At 37.7% G+C, this 16,851-nt stretch overlaps 1 protein-coding gene across 2 annotated transcripts in view; it reads left to right on the plus strand.

Annotated features, from left to right (window-relative positions):
• Window positions 1-16,851, plus strand: part of STK32B (serine/threonine kinase 32B) — a 157,277-nt gene that overhangs the window by 15,941 nt on the left and 124,485 nt on the right. For both annotated transcript variants that reach the window (XM_066548620.1, XM_066548619.1), the window contains exon 2: window positions 12,948-13,003. In XM_066548620.1, the coding sequence (XP_066404717.1) occupies window positions 12,948-13,003 (56 nt within the window). The remainder of the gene's footprint in view (window positions 1-12,947; window positions 13,004-16,851) is intronic.

The raw sequence follows: 16,851 nt of genomic DNA on the forward strand, positions 1-16,851 counted from the left end.
GGATAAAACAGTTTGGTACACTGATATTTGACATTTTATTCCCATAGCAACTTCCCTCAGAGAGCCTTCCAGTTCAGTTATTAATGAGGTTATTTTCATAGAAACTCTCAGGGAGGTGAATATTCCCACTTTCCAGCTGAAAAAGATGCTTCATAGTCCATTATGTGTATCCTGATCTCACAGGGAAGTCTATTACAGTAAAGGGAAATTTAGATTTTCTATATTGTAGCAATAGATTTTCTCAAGGAGTATCTTTTCTGCTGCTTATACCTGTCAACCTGTTTCTCCTTGCAATGATTTCAGAGATTGTTTTTGTCAGCTCATCCATAAGAGAACAACATGGTCGATCAGAATCTCTTTTCTCAACAAAAAAGGTGCTACATTTTATCACTTAACAGGGGTCTTACATTTTATGTTGGAGCAGGTCCTGAAACTTTTCTCCTTAGTTTCAATGTCAATGTCTTTTGAAAGAGCTATGAAAAGCATGGAGACTCTCAGAGGCTTCCCTGCTATTCACTGGCTGTGATAAGGGCCAGGACATCAATCCAGCTCTTCCTTGGTGACTTCTGATGTTTCCAGTGGTGCTGCTAAGTTAACAGCTTCTCTGCACCAAATCCCTGTCCTGTCACAAAACAAAACTGTTTTGATGGCAACAAAAAGGGATCTTTAATTGACACTTTCGCTGGTCTAAAAAATAACTCACTCTTGTGGGTTTATAATAGTAAAATTTTGTAAATTGCTGGTTATAGCAGGATACATGGATGAGAAGTTCCAATTACTTTCCACTGAGCCAAATGAGTCAATGAAAAGAAACCTTTCTACTGGAAAATAGGTTACTTGAATGCTATAGCTAACAGAACACAGAAGCAGCCAAAAGAGCTCTGTTATGACAAGCTAACCTCTGGTCATACTGAAGATTTGACACTGCCTGAGTAAATCCTGTTTGTTTCTGTGTGACAGTGAGGTCAGGGCTATGGACTCTGTTGGCCAATGCTTCAAACCTTATTATAACCTAATAATTCCAGTTATTCATGTCACTTAGCTGCAGTGCCAGCCTAAATAGAGAGAGAATCATGTCCTTCCATAGAATCATAGAATGGTGTGGCCATTTTCACTGGCCATCTCCAGTGACGAGTCACACTGAATCCTGTGCACAAGAAGTGAACATACCTGCCATGCTGTGTGCTGCTTACAACTACTAGCAAATCTTTTCTGACTTCAGAAAAGTGTTAACCAGGCTCTGGTCATTTCCAGACATCAATATCAGTTATTTAGCAAAGGGGAGGATTGTTACCTTATTTCAGTCCATCCAGAGGAACATCTGACCTCTCATGACATTTTTCATAGCACTGAGTTATACACCAATATGTAAAATCCCTGATCAGCTGCTGCAGGCTTTTCACAACAACCTAGTGCTATTTGCTCTTTGCTGAAAAAGAGTCATAGATTTGATACTCCAAATTCCTTTTGCTTTTCTGTTAAATCTAATAGTAAAAGCCTATGTATTTGAAGTCCAATTGTTTTGGGTTTTTTTTAGCTCAACTTATGGATGTTTAACCAGACATCATAACAGAAGATAATGAGATGTTAAAAAGGTCTGCTTTAAAATTACATTTCTGAAGGATTACAGCAAACTGACCCACACAATCAAGATCATCTGGGCTGACAGCCTATCACAAATATTCAAATTCTCATTCTCAGTCCATGGTATCACATTATCAAACTGACCAGATCAGTGACCCTCCACCTTCACTGGCATGGAAGTAATATTAAAAGAGTGTTATTAGTGGTTGCCCTGCACAGGGTCAGCTCTGCACAGATCTCTCTTCTTAGTCACAGTCTGAGTCTTTCCCAATTTGTGCCTTCACTATATGCTAGTTCTATCCCCTTCTGAACTTGCCTTTCAATTGATGACATCCTGGGACAGGAATTATTATAAATTTAATTGACTTTTTGCAGTGTTATCCTCCATTCATGCTTGCCTCTGTTGTATTTTGTCTCTTTTTCCTTTTAAGCCATCTCAGCTGCTGCTGGTTTAAATCTGAAGTATTTGTCAAGGGAGCTTCACCTTGGTAATTGCCTGTACCATTAGTCATCCTCAGGATTTCTGAAGATCCTGCATTATCCCCCAAAAAAAGACAATTAAAACACATCATTGCCTGAGTTAATTTTTTTGCAGCTGACATCATCAGTGGTGACGTTACACAGACAGTCATTCTTTCCTGTTTTGTACTGCACTGCCAATGAAGACATGCTATGAATTTAGGCTTGATTCCTACTAGATTGTCCAGATGACTTTTTGCCATGATAACACATATTTCATGTTCCTTATATCTTCTGCCAAGCCCTGACAGCAATATTTGACCTCCTTTTTGTTGTTGTTTATTAATAAGAAACAATTTAAAATTCATTAAGGATTAACTTTGCCTTCAAATAATAGCAATTGAACTTTATATTAGCTTAAATTTTTCTGGCATAGGATGTTTACTACCATTCTTACTTATTTTCAGAAAATTAATTTGTTGCCTTCCTGGAATTGCCATCAAAGTCAAAAGACATGCTTAGCAGATAGTTTTAAATTTGTCTTTATTGCCTGTGCTCACTTACATGTGAGGGAGAATTGGTGTATATTAACATGGCAGGGATCAGTTTGATCTCTACTTTGATATAAAGCAATTCCTGTTAAAGTAAAATACACAAATTCTGTACTGATAGGCATTATACCTTCCCTGTGGAGGTGACCATGTCATTTCAGTGCCCTTGCAGCCAGACTTGTAACCAAAGCAGCATCACAGGTGTGTCACAGGGTGTCACAATCAGTTTAATCTAGTCCAAACACCCATCCTGCCATCAAAAGGGACGTGCTTGTGCTCTCCTCTGTTCCCACTGCTGCAGCATGCCAGACATGGTGTCTCTCTGATTGCCTCATTTTCTTGCCAGTTTTTCAAAGAAAAAGTCTTTTCCTGGATGGTCATGTGCTCCCTTCATAGCATCACATGGAAAGGTTCATAAAGGGCTAAAATACAGTGAGGTGGACTGTGAGAGATCTTTAGTGTGGTGTAGGGCCCAAAGCATATGTTTCTGATGGTGGGAAATATAAATATTTTCTACTTCCGCTCATTATTATGCTGTGTGAAAATAGAAATCTTTCCTGTGAAAAGCTAAAAGCAAATAGAAAAGGAGAATTTCTTCAAATGTTCTCATTTCAGAAAAAAAAATCAAAAATGCACTCACTCTAAATGGACACAGACAGCAGTAATAGTGAAGCAGAAATCATCATGAATCAGTACTCAGAAATTTTTCATTTCAACTGAGATCAGTGAAGACCTTTTGATTTTGTGGTTTCTTCTATTCCTTCTCCAATAAAAAAGATGAAAATGGAAACAAGGCACAAAGCAAAATGATGAGAAAGACTCCAAAACTAGGTAACTTTCTGTTTGCTTTCATTGGAGCTGAAGTCACTCATAGGAACAGAACTTTCATATTGCTTTGTATCCTTCAGACTGAGATTATTTATTTATCATAATAGTTTTTTCACTCACCTCCTCCTGGATTTGCTCACACAAACCATCACAGGCAAGAATTGGCTTTTCATTTACTCTACTTTCCCCCCAGCCACCTGAGAGTACTGCTGTATGCCTCTGAAAGAGAGTAACCTGTCTGAAGATGGAGGCAGCACACTAAAACCTCCAATGAGGAATTGTTACGGTAAAAATTTGGACTAGTTTTAAAGAGGCATAAAGATAAAAAAAATAACTTTATTTTTGAATCTACAGAAACACCATGGGAGAGAGATGCAGACACAAGAGCTCTTCTGATCAGTACAACTAATCTTTGCCAGTAAACACCTGTTTGTGCTCAATCCTTCAGAAAGAACAGCCAATTTCACCCTGTCTGTGCTAAAATTCTTGTGGAGCAACGCAGCAGCTAAACATCCCCACACCTTCCACAGAACAAGAAACTTCTGTTTTTCCACAGGATAACAATCACTGCAGCCCCTGGAGTCACTGGTGCTGCTGGTGAAGCCTTGACTGGGCTTCCAGGGGCAACCTCTCTGTAGACTTTAGGCAAAACTGATCATTGTGTTCTTAGACCAAAACCCATCTATGCAGGATGGCCCCATCGTGGTGAAAAATGTGCTCTGACTCCATGATTTCAGAAGGCTGAAGAAATGCTTTATTAGCTATATTATATTACACTGACACTATACTGTAACTGCACTAAAGAGATACTGGAGAAAACCCTGTGACTGTCTGGTGACAGCCACGACCCAGCTCTGACCCAGCTCTGACCCAGCTGGCCAATCAGTCCAAACAAGCCTCACCTTTGGTAAACAATCCCCATAACACATTCCACGTGTGCCAAACAGCAGCAGCAGCAAGCGGAGATAAGAATTGTTTTCTCTTCGCCCTCTGTGCTGCTTTCCCCAGGAAATATCCTGGGAGAGAGAATTATGTCTCTCTCTGTTCAGAGAATGTGAATACCACAAAATCCTACAGCAGTTTATAGCTGTAAGATTCTGTCCTGACTTCAGTGGCTGGCAGACAAATCCTCCCAGTGGCTCACAGAAGCTGACATCCACATCCCTAAAAGCATCAGATGTCTTTTCTTGATTTTTGGTTTAGTGATAGACCTCCAGTTTCCCAGGCAGAGTCTGGAGATTGTGGGATGGCACTCAGGAGTTTCAGTTTAAACTTCCTTCAGAGAAAAGCTGTAACAATTTGCAGTCTCTTCTACTTGTGCAAGGAGAAAACTTTGTTTGACAGGCTTCAGGTAGCTGCCTAATACATTTTTCAGAATAGGTGTATTTAATGGCATTATCATTTTAATTTGGCTTATTGGCTTATTTAATAAGCAGCTCTGGAAAGAAATTTTCATTTGATCCTGGGTTCGAACAGATTCTTGTTTACCAAAGACTCACAGTTTCCTTGTGAATGCAAAATCTCATCTTGTCTTTTTTTTTTCTTTGCAGCTTTTATAGAATAGCATTAGAAATACAATTATGTTCTTTTACAGAATTAAAAAGGAAGAAGAGTTTTGAGAATCAGTACTTAGATCTTTTTTACTTAGCAGCTTGGTTACTTTCAAATGCTAATTTTCTTTAGAATTTCAATTTTACTTCTGGTTGTGGCAACACATGCCTGTTCTGTAACAGTGCAAATTATTAGCTGATTCACCAAATTCTTCCAGTCTGTTTTTATAGCATTTTGAAAAATGGAAGGCTCTTTTAGTTCTTTCCAATATTCATTTTAACTAACACATTCAGAAAATTTCCCAGCCGTTTAGGGAAAACCCCACTCATTTTAATGATGTGATGTGAGGTGGATTTCACTAATTACAGCGTAGAACCCCATGATGCTGACACTGCTTTGGATGAACAAAACATGCATGGTCTAAATATTCTGTGAATTTCATCAAATGTGTACTAAATTGCATGTGAAGTACTGCCTTGTAGGAGGATTGACATAAGGAAATCAGAATGTCTGTAATGCATCACAGCAGATGTTCTTTAGCCCACTCTTTTATCTATGGTATCAGCTATTTATTTATAGAATATAGAAATAAGAGAGGTATAAATAAAATCACATTGCTGCTTTTCCAACACCCTGGTACTGAGATTTTCTCCCCATTTTAATAAGGGAAAAGGTTACTTCCCCTATGTCTTGTTTAAATGTGACATATATGGAAGATAAGAACTCTGTCACCCTGTTTTCTTTTTCCTTTTGAACTGACTTTCCCTCTGAAAACAATTTTAATTGATAATTAAACTTGTTGCCAAATTCAAATGCTGTTACTTTCCCAGATAAAAATTAAGCCTTATGCTGGGAAAACAAAACTGGTTTTGAAAGTTTGAATGGAATTCAAGTTTACCTTTTCAGATCTTCTGGCCCAGTTCAAAGCTGGACTACATTTCTGTGATGTGACACTTCTTCAAAGGTGTTGGGATCTGATCCTTGTATCCCTTGTGCAGAGCCAGCCCCTGTTCACAGCCCCCACAACCCAGCACCACCAGCCCAGGGGAGCAAAGCCCAAGCCATGCCCAGGACAGCTCTGACAGGGAGATGCAGCCTCAGATCCCAGCCTGCAGGTGCCTTCACAAGGAAAAAAAATACAGAATGAGCTGTTGTGAAAAAGCCACTTTGGATCAGTCAAGAGCTCTGAAATGAAAGTCTTTTGACGGTACAAAAATTTTTCACTTCCACTGAAGAAAGTGAAGTATACAAACATGATCAGACTGAAATGCATTGCACAATTCAAAACAAAATTAGCTGAATTCTAAATAAAATATGTTTTGCATACAAAGATCTAAAATTCTTTCTAATTGCAAATAAATTCTGAATAATTATAAAAACATATTACCATAATTAGTTTATATTGAGACTAAAACACTTATTAATCATGAAGAATTGAGACATTGTAATGCAATTTAAATACAAAGGCCCTAAATATGATTGGAAGCATCATGATTCATCATTAGTGAGATAAAACTTGCTCTTAAAGTTCTTTTTGATTACGTATCTCTATCTAACTAGCAAGTTTCCCAGTCAAATAATGTATAGCAATGTTCAATTTTACTCAGAAACCTGTGGAGCTATGCAGATTTGTACTCTTCCTTCACTTCAAAGGCATGCCTGGCTTTATCATTCTGTCAGCAGAAATTCATTTCTTCCTTAATTTAAGCAGAGTCTTTCTTCACTAATGCTCTTATCATGAACAGAGCATGATGGAATGTGACTCCTTATGACTGCCCAAACCATTTTATGATCCTTAATTTAATTTTTAGTCTCTGTTCATGTTTCTCCTATCTATGTCTATTCAAGCAGGGGATTTTTTTAGTAGTATTGAATATGTATGTCTGTGTATACTTGGTTACTCATCCTATGTATTTTGTGTGGAAGGACAGCAACAATTTTAACAAGATCTGATAGCTGCTGGGATCTACTGATGTTCTGTCAGCACAGCCTGTAGCCCTCCCTGGAAAAAGCTGGAGCATCTGAAAAGTAGACAGACATGGAAAGAGGACTGCAGAACTAGTTTGAAATCCTAACAGCAGAGCTATCCAATGAGTCTCAGGTCAAACCATACAGGCCAAATCTAGAAGGAAATTTGGCTTAGTTATTATTCTGTTTTCCAGATTCACAGTAACAAGAAGCATTAGACCAACCCCAAACAGAACTGCAAGACAGGGGTCAGACTTAAAAAAAAATCTGTTTTCTAGGCTAGTGGCCACATCATATCTCCTTGTTTCTGTTTTCTCTTGAGATCAGTGAGAATGAACCTCAATGTGTTGAAAAGCTCATTGTGTTAAAAATATGGCTTTACTGTACACCTTCTAATGCCTTAGTGTTCATATCTGGTTCTGGCTACTCCCAGACAGTCCAAATAAATCAGTTGGACTCAACCAGAGAAGAAGAATCTGAATTTAGCTTATCAATTTGTTTCAGAAAGGCCCCTACTTCATTTTTAATTCTGCAAAGCATGTGCATGCCAGTGCTTTGGCCACATTCAGTTGGATATTTTCTCTAGGAGAAACAAAGTTCTTTCAGGTAATGGTTATTGAGTGTATTTGGATTAATCACATATACATACAATTAATATTCCTCAGCTGCAGTGAGAAAACAGATGTCAGCTCTACCTAGAATCCACTCAATATTGCCTCTTTAGCTAAATGTAATTTACATTTGAACAAATATTGTACATGAGAATATTTTGAACAGTAAAACTGCAAGTGAAAGGGTCAAAATCTTATATTCCTTTGTAAGATCATAAATCAAACACATAATACATAATGGTGTGTTGCTGATGTAACTTTGGGTTTCTTTGGTTCAAGTAAATATAGTATTTGTGAATAATGCAGCAGAGGTGAATGCATATACTTCATTGTTTTAACATATATCATTATGTAGATAGTGCTGATTAAAAAAAATAATAGACATTTCCACTAAAACTATCCAGTGTTTTTGCAGTGTGGTTGTAAAAACACAAGTCTGTGATGTGAATATTTTCTCCAAAGTATACTTTGTCCTCAGGGAGCAGTGGAGAAGGAAATAAGTATTTTATCTTTCACCAGAAAGTTTGATACCAAATATCTGTTCCATCAGGGCTTGTGCAGTTTGGAGGACATGCAAGAGAAGGTGTGGTGTGAAATGGAAACTGGGTTCTGTTCTCAGCTCTGCCACAACCTCATGTGTGGGGTTTGAGTCAATCTTCTGATCTCTATACCTCTGCTTCCACAGTGGTGTAGACTCCTCACACTTTAAAAATGGCTTTCAGTCTTCATGGTGCTTTTATCACTATTACCTGAATTGGCTTTTACTATTCTCCCAATTACTTGTGTGTCTGAGCTCTAAGGTGCTTTCCATACCTAATTTTACAGCTGCCTGGAGATGTAATAATTCATTTTTCTACAGAGAGCAGCAGAAGATTTTGGAGCACTCACCTGAGGTCACATGAGAAGACTGTGGCAGCAGAGATGCTCCTGTGTATAACTCAGGCACAAACCACAGCACCATCCTTCTAGATAGTCCTGAAAGTTTTTGAGTACACTAATACATTTGACCAATTATCTAAAACAGTTAGGACCCCATTTTTTTGCTTTTCATGGCAAGCAGGATGAAACCTTTAATTCAGTTGTGCATCCTGTTGCCATTATCTGGCTCTTATTTGTTCAAGATCAAACTACTGGAAAATGCTCTACATGGGGCTAATTTGAAAATATCTAATATTCTAATCCAAGTGAGGTATGCTTGCAGTAATAGTCATTAATAGAGAGTTGAATTTGTGCAAAGGGATGAATTGAAGGTTTATTTGAGTATGACTAAATGGAAAGAAACAAAATAAAGTATTTATATGTATATGTACAACACATTGCTGAAATTAACAGGCATCCACAGCTCTAATACCATACCATGAAACAGGTGTCATAAATGCTGATCTGTTTTCTCTCTTAGTTAGCAAAATATCTGGTTTATTCTATATTTCTTAGTTTTGAATTAATGGTGACATTTTAAGGGATGAAGGTGGGAGATGAGGGAGTGGAAATTATGATACTTGATTTTTCCAAATTGATGGAAATCAAAAAAACTGGAAATAAATTCTCTCATGGTGTTGTTAATAAGTTTAACTGTGGGTTTACTTGCATGAAAAATTACCTGAAAACAATACAAACAAATTTTGTTTTCTGAAAATAGTTCATATTCTTATACTCAAATTCTGAGACAATGTGTAAAACCTCCAAAGTATGGTGTGGGAATAAAATGCTCAAAGAGTTGGAAAATATTTTTTTTTCTCTGTAAAAGAAAGTATTCTCTTGAGAACTGAATTATTTTCTCTTGAGTAAAGAAAGCTATTTTCAAAGGAATAATAGTCATATTACTGACACTGAAGAAAATGTCCTTCTGCCAGCCATACCATTATCTCAGTTGGGCTTTGCACTAGAAAAATGTCATTAGCTACAACACCAGGCACCACAAGAACAAGACACACCATGTTTTGGAGGACAAGAATTTAATATTCCTGATGTCCTTGTTGCACAGAGAAAATGGTAGTGTTTGAACTTGATGGTATTTTCAACATTGGAAAATGACAGAGGTCATGATGCGCTGTAATTCTTCTCAGAGTAAGTGGTGATATTTTGGCATTGAATTTTCACCAGAAAAGACACAAAAAGCACATACAGAACATGAAAAAAAGATTGAGATGAACAAAATTAGCCCAAAATTTTGAGAGTGTGAGATTAAAAACCTCTGAGGAAAACACCTGGGGTGTATGGCTAATGTGGTACCAAGGTGGCAGGGAACTTAGCTCAACCCTTCACTGCTATCAGGGAGGTGCTGCTGTGTCCTAGATGGGAATGTTGCTTGAAGCCCCTTAGTGTTACTCAGTGAATTTGATGAACTCAGTGATTTAGTCTCAGCTGCAAGGTAGCCCACTTTTTATTCTGTCCTAATATTAAAAAGCAGGAACTTCCTCAGTTTGTGAATCTGCAATGTTGGGGGTATGTTTGAATGATCAAAAGAGACTGAATTGTCACACTTCAGTGAATTATCCCTTTCCAGAGAGCCACAGTGGCTGCAAGCCTTGCTCATTTTGGATGCAGGCTCAGGCATGTTTACATATTTCCTCAGTCATTTAAAATTGGCTTTATTTTCTCTTGCAAAAAACGCATTACAATAATTGTACCTTAATTTAAATAATGCTCATGGGACTGTTAGCTATAAAATTTTTTTTTCTTTATGAAGATATGAAAATGTAGCATCTCACTTTTTTTCAAGTTAAACATAACAATTGAGAAAATTTGATCAATTAGTTGCATCTATGATTTTTAACCACTTATTTAGCTTACTAGTAATCCATCTTCAACTCCATGTTCTAGTGCCTCATTTAATAATTTCATTTGTATGGAAGTCTAATTTACAAATAATCTAATTAAAAATTTAAGTTGTTCTAGTCATTCAGAGCAATAAACACAGGAAAGATGGAAGTGCAGAGAAATAGAAGTTGTGTGGACAATAAAAAATATCCTTTACATAGCTACAGATAAATGCTTAAACTTAGTTTTACAAAAACAAAATCATTCTTCAAACTGATGTATTTCAAAACATGTCAGATTTCAGAATATAATACAGTCAAGTATTACTGAAATGTGACTTGACTCAAATTGAGATAATTACAGACTGATTCTACAATTTCTCACTTGTTTTGGCAACTGGACTCAGCTGAATGACTGCAAGGTAAAGAACAAATTCAAAATAAGCTTTTTTAACGAATGTGCATGTTAAATACTTAACAAAATAAGCAGAAACATGAGAAAGTTTGAAAACAGAGGAGTGACACAAAAACCACCAGCATGCTGTGCTGAATTTTAGGATTATTTTTTCCCATCAAAGAAATTAATGAGATTTACATGTTGTTTAGGATATTTTCTACACTGTGTTGAATTCCTACCTAAATTAAGGGTCATCTTAGACAGCCCAGTCATGCATTTGGGAGGGATGAGTGGTAGGCACAGGATTTAAGTGGAAGTAAGTTCATGTGGAAGGGGGTTTTGCAAAACTGACTATCTTGTTCATCAGACCAGCAAGAACTACAAGAGATTTTACACTGTAAAATCTCTCAGCAGAGACCCCAGCTGCAGGTTGCTGACAGACAATCCTGCTTCTCAAACATCTGGGCAGCCCCAATTCTCACAGGATACAGCTCAAATTTTTTTTCTTAATTTTCAATTTCCAAGCAGGTTATAAATCCTTTCCAAGGTCATGCATTTTTATTTCAATATCCAAATTCTAAAGCTGCTTTATTCACCATCTTTGTTTCCTGCAGAACAGAGTCTGCTGCTCTCAGCCCTGTCTGCTCTGGGCTTGATTTGTCTCCAGCAATTACCAGGAAGGTGGTTGCTATGCTGCACTAATGAAAAGAGCAACCATGTTTCCTTGAAGGCAGTATAAGCAAGCATAAATAAACAAATTCTTTGTGGTGTTAATAGTGTAAATGAGATATTATTGCACCAGAGAAAGTAAGATATTATCCTGTTTTAGAGGCCTGATAGCTATCAACCTTTCAACTTTCTATGCAGAGCTTAGCTTGAGATGGATAACTTTTTTTGGCAAATATTTATATTATGAGTTTTATAGAATTTTCTCCTTCATCTTGATGTGTCACATTTTTGTTGTGTTTGTTCTTGTTACCACACTTTTGGGTGGACATGGCCCAGGTTGCCCAGAGAGGCTGTGGCTGCCCCATCCCTGGAGAGCTCAGGGCCAGGCTGGATGGGGCTTTGAGAAACCAGTGCAGGGAAAAGTGGCCCTGCCCATGGCAGGAGGGTTGGAATGAGATAATCTTTAAGGTCCCTTCCAACCCAAACCATTGTATGGTTCTATGACTTTTCCAGTGGTGGTCTGTCTCCACAATTTTGCTAGTTACTGTTACATCAATGACAGGTGCATAGATGAAGGTCCATGGCCAAAGCCGGGAACATAAGTTTTAAATAAAAAAAAAGTCCTGTTATGTTGCACTGAACCTTGTCATCTCTGGTTCACTGAATTTAGCTCTAAGTGTGATTTTTTCTGAGAAGTGACTGTAAAAACTGTATCACACATTGTTGTGTTTGTATTTCGGTGACTTTGCATCAATTTTGTTCAGGATGCTGGAATTTTTTTTAAAACTACCAGATATACCAATGAATATTTGAAGGTCATGCTGTGTTTAAACTCATGTAACGCCAATAAAAATGGCATTTCTGAGAAATGAAATCTCATTCACCCTACCAGCAAAGCACTTCAGTATCTAGAGCAGGCTGTGCTATCAGGTTTTCCTGAAGTGCAAGTAAATCCATTCCACTTTCAACCTAAAATGCAATCTCTCAAAACAAACTTATGCTAAAATTATGCAATAGTCTTACAATATTAGCATTATGTATTGCATTAAGGTGGAAAACTTTGGTAATCATACTGCCTCATCAAGTATGCAATCTTCCATCACTGTAACAAAATATGGGAATTATCTTGAAGAATGACTAATGTAAAAATACTAACCATATGTTATTACACATCTGTAGGTAGAGGGTGTTACTTGAATTATTCAGTGTCCTTTTAATAGATCTCAATATTTCTGGAAAATGCTGAGCAATTTTTGCTAATGGCTGCAAGATGCTAACTTTTGTCTTGTTACTTGGTTAGAACAGAGATATATTTCTTTTTGGAGATACCAGGCACTGAAGACATTGGTCCAAGATGAATTGATGAACAAAATGAATGCAACATATTTTAAAGCAAACTTCTTTTTTGCTAGCTATTAAGTATATTTGGTGTTTTAAAAGGAAAAATTGAATACCACATTGTAAAAAGACATTAGTTGGACACACCGTAATTTCTTTTCTTATCTGATGTCTGATTCTGACTTAGCACACTACAAACTATTTTCCTTTTCTTCTCTCCTTTATTTTGCAGTTAACTTTGACCACTTTCAAATATTGCGGGCTATTGGGAAAGGGAGTTTTGGAAAGGTAAGAATCAACTTATTCTTAGCAGTTAAATGTCTAATAGGGAATACTTTTGTGTTTTTCTGTCTTGATTATGGTAAAAGAATAGGTTTTGTAGTCTTTTCCTTCATAAGGACATCTGGCCACCAGAATCAACTGTCTCTTCATTAAATTATTTCTATTATAATCTATTCACTAAAATTAATTGAGCCAAAGTTATTATAATAATTGATTATTCCAAATGGAGATTAGCAGAATTTAGAAATCTGTCCTGGAAACAAAAAGTAACAAAAAGGTAGGAGCAGACTACTTCTTTAGACAGTCCACCAAAGTGATCTTGTTCTTAACTCTCTGAGCTTATTTGAGTCTTTAAAATAATTGTAGTATTTTAAAGGTACTTTACATAGAATAAATCCTCTTGGCACTGTGTAAACTGACATATAATATAATTATGATCACTGAGTAAATGTTGATTCAATTCAACAGGATTTTTCTGAAACAGAGAAGATTAATGGTTTGTTTACACTTGAGTAGACAACATTTCTTTCCTATAAATAGTGATTATGACAAGGTTTTAAATTTATAATACAAAGCCACATAGCCCCATATAATGCAAATACAAAGCCACAAAGTCAGAGAAAATACTATTTAAAAAATGTTAGAAACCACTTCTCACAGGAATAGATCTGAAGGTGAAATATAACTGATACTTGATCAGGTGACTGATGGAACAACAGCTGTCTAAATCTTGATTTCAATGATTCCTGAGTAAATGCCAGCTCAGTGCTGGTGAGGCACTTCTGTAGCCATGCATTAAGAACACACAAAGGATTTTGCTGGTTCTTGGCCTCCATGCAGAACAATGACTTTAATTTTAGAGAGGCCAGAAATACTTCTTGCAGAACAGCATGGTCCCTCATGGCACAGTCCTTATTCAATTCAGTAGTTTTCAGCAGAAACTGTCTTTGAGGTCAACAGGAGTATATCCTGCTTGGGCAAAAAAGTTCTTAAAAACCCCTTAAAATCAGGGCAGCAGAGATCTGTGATTGTTTATTATCACAGTACAGAGGTGGAATACCAAGTCAAACTAAATGAAGGTCCAAGAGTACAAGTTATGTACAGGAAAAAAAATTAAAGACATATCCAAATCATGTTGACCTTCACAGAGGAAAAGCTACTTAGATCAGAGTTCAGCATTGTTGGTTTCAAGGTGCCTAATTCTGAATTCACTTGGCAAATTTTTAACATACAAACAAAACTTGTTTCATCAGAATTTCTAACCTGCCCTCTTCCAATGTACTTGGAATCACTAGTGACTGGAATATGCTAAGCATAACTAGCGTAAAGGTCTTCCACAAACAAACAAACAAACAAACAACAAACAAATTTTTAATAAAGACCAAAGCATAAGCAAAGAGCTGCCTTCACCTGCTTGGCAAAGCAAGGTCACTGAAGCCAGAAGGCTCCTTTCAGGGTAGTGCCCTGCACGTCACTTGGGTACCACTGATCCCTGCCCTGTGCGCGCCTCTTTGGGAGCGCAGCAGACAATGCACCAGGTCTGTGCCAGGTGTGTCTGCACAGATAATACCCCAGGAAGGTCTGCATGTGCCCAGGAGTGTGGGAACTGCTCCATGGGTGGCCACACACGTTCTGCCACAGCTTGCCCATCACTTGGCTTGAGCAGAAGAACAGCCAGCTCACGCAACCAGCTCAGCTGTGGCTGAGATGGTCCTAGCAGGCTCAGACCTCACCTCCTTCATCTGCCCCTAGAAAGGACACCTTTGAAATGAGACTGTTTGTTTCCAGAAAAAAGAGCATGCTTGTGGCTTCTCTTCTCTCCACAAGCCTTTCCTACCCTCCTCAAAACTGCTGTGGTGTATTTTTTCCTGAAAAATATTCAACAGTGTCTAGGAGACTGCACCTGCTCTTCAGGTGTCCCTAAGAAGGATTGGGTACAGAGGCAGCAGCTGAAAGCAGGTGGCCATTTCTCAGAAAGGACGAGAACTTGAGATACAAAGTATTTGGTACCAAATGGCCTAGGAGTTCCTGTGACAGCAAATGTTGTGACTGTGAATTGAAAAGGCCAAAGGCAAGGCAGGGAGCTGATTTCTGACCAGCTGTGGGGACAGATCCCAGGTGCTGAGGCAGCCAGCCCCAGTGGAGGAGCTGAGGTGCTGAGCATCACCTTGAGCTCTGTGCACACGAGTGAGCTGAGCAGCACGGAGGCTCTGCCATACCAGATACCTCCTGCAGCAATATCCTGCACAGGTTGCTGTGGCAACCAGAGTAATTTAAGAAATATTGAGAGAGAGAGACAAAGATATTGTACCAAGAGCAATAAAATAAAAAAATAGAGCATGTCTTAAAACATCCTATTTCTCTCAGAAAACAGAAAAGGCCACAGAGGAGCCATAAAGGAAGCAGGCAGTTTAGGAAAGCGTGGCACTGAACATGGTGTTATACACTGCAAGATGCTAGAGCACAGCAGACCCCGAGCAGTAAACACCCTGCAATAGAGATTAACAGTCTTGCATCCTTTTTTGACATTTTCTGCTGCCAGGTACTTCCAGAAGGACAATAATAGGAAAAGTTGCCAGCAACACGGCTTCTAAATGAACAATAAAGGCAGGACTGACTCACAGAGATAGACATTTGAAATGGTGACTGATTTACCATGTTGTGCTTTTGGCTATGTTATAATAGGTCATTTTAAAATGGGCTTCTTTCTTTCCCTTGCCCATGGAAGGAAAAACAAGGTGATTTGTCAGAAGCCTGTACTCATTTGGGAAAAAGAAACCTGTTACACCAAGGACTTTCCTGTTGCATTTGACAACTGCAAAATAAGGATTTAAGTTTAGAGGGAACTCATACTTTAAACTTGTTCTCTCTTATGCAACTCCATTTTCACCAATACAGATTCCCCAAAGCAGGGAACCATACTCATATAAACCTGAACCTTATAAACAAGAACCATACTCATATAAACCTGTAAAAAAATTAGATATTTCTAGAAATGTCATAGAAACATTCACCACTTTCCTGAGTGCCATGCAGAAGAGTGGATCAAAATCAACCAAGCCTTCAAAAAGCAGGCTTGTTTTATTTTCCTGCACGATGTGAAAGGGCGAGGGCTCCTTTGCGAGAGCAGAGACAGTAGAAACAGGGACATAAGATATGTTAGAAGTGCTTATGTCTCCTGCTTAATCTTGCTATTTTTTTTCACTATTGTTATATGTAGAGCTATCACTCTTCTCAAACAAAATATTGCAAAAAATTATATATTTGAAGATCATCCAATAAGTACAAAACCAACAAGGATTGAAATACAAGAATTCTCATTGTCCTTTACTGCAACAATAACCACATAATTGCAGGGTTACTGCTGCACAATAATTTGTATTCAGGTGTAACAACTAGTTCTCAGAGATATTATAGTAACAATTTTCTCTGACTTCTCTGTTCTTGGGAGCAGTTATATTAAACAATCTAACATCCTTAAATTGAATTCAAATTATAATTTCAAGGTACAAACTCTCTCCTGTTTGTCAAAATGCTGAGACACAAGACTTAGTTCTGATTAATTTGGTTGAATAAAACAGTGACTTCCTGTGATGAAGTAAAATTGAAATTACAGTGGTGTAAACCAGATGGGAGCCTAGAATCATGTCTGCACTGATTGAGGGTACTTTAGTAAATAGTATGCAAAATACTTCAGAAAAAAATATGCTTCTACCCTAAAAGCAACATAACATACCACTGCAGAATATTAATATTGTTTGACAGTATTATGACCTGTTTTTTAGCTTCAGTTAATATGAACGGATACTAAGCAGATGCTTTGACTGCTCCAGATGTCATGCTTTGCTCAGGGG

The sequence above is a fragment of the Molothrus aeneus genome, chromosome 4 (genome assembly GCF_037042795.1).
Source record: "Molothrus aeneus isolate 106 chromosome 4, BPBGC_Maene_1.0, whole genome shotgun sequence".
NCBI lineage: Eukaryota > Metazoa > Chordata > Aves > Passeriformes > Icteridae > Molothrus > Molothrus aeneus.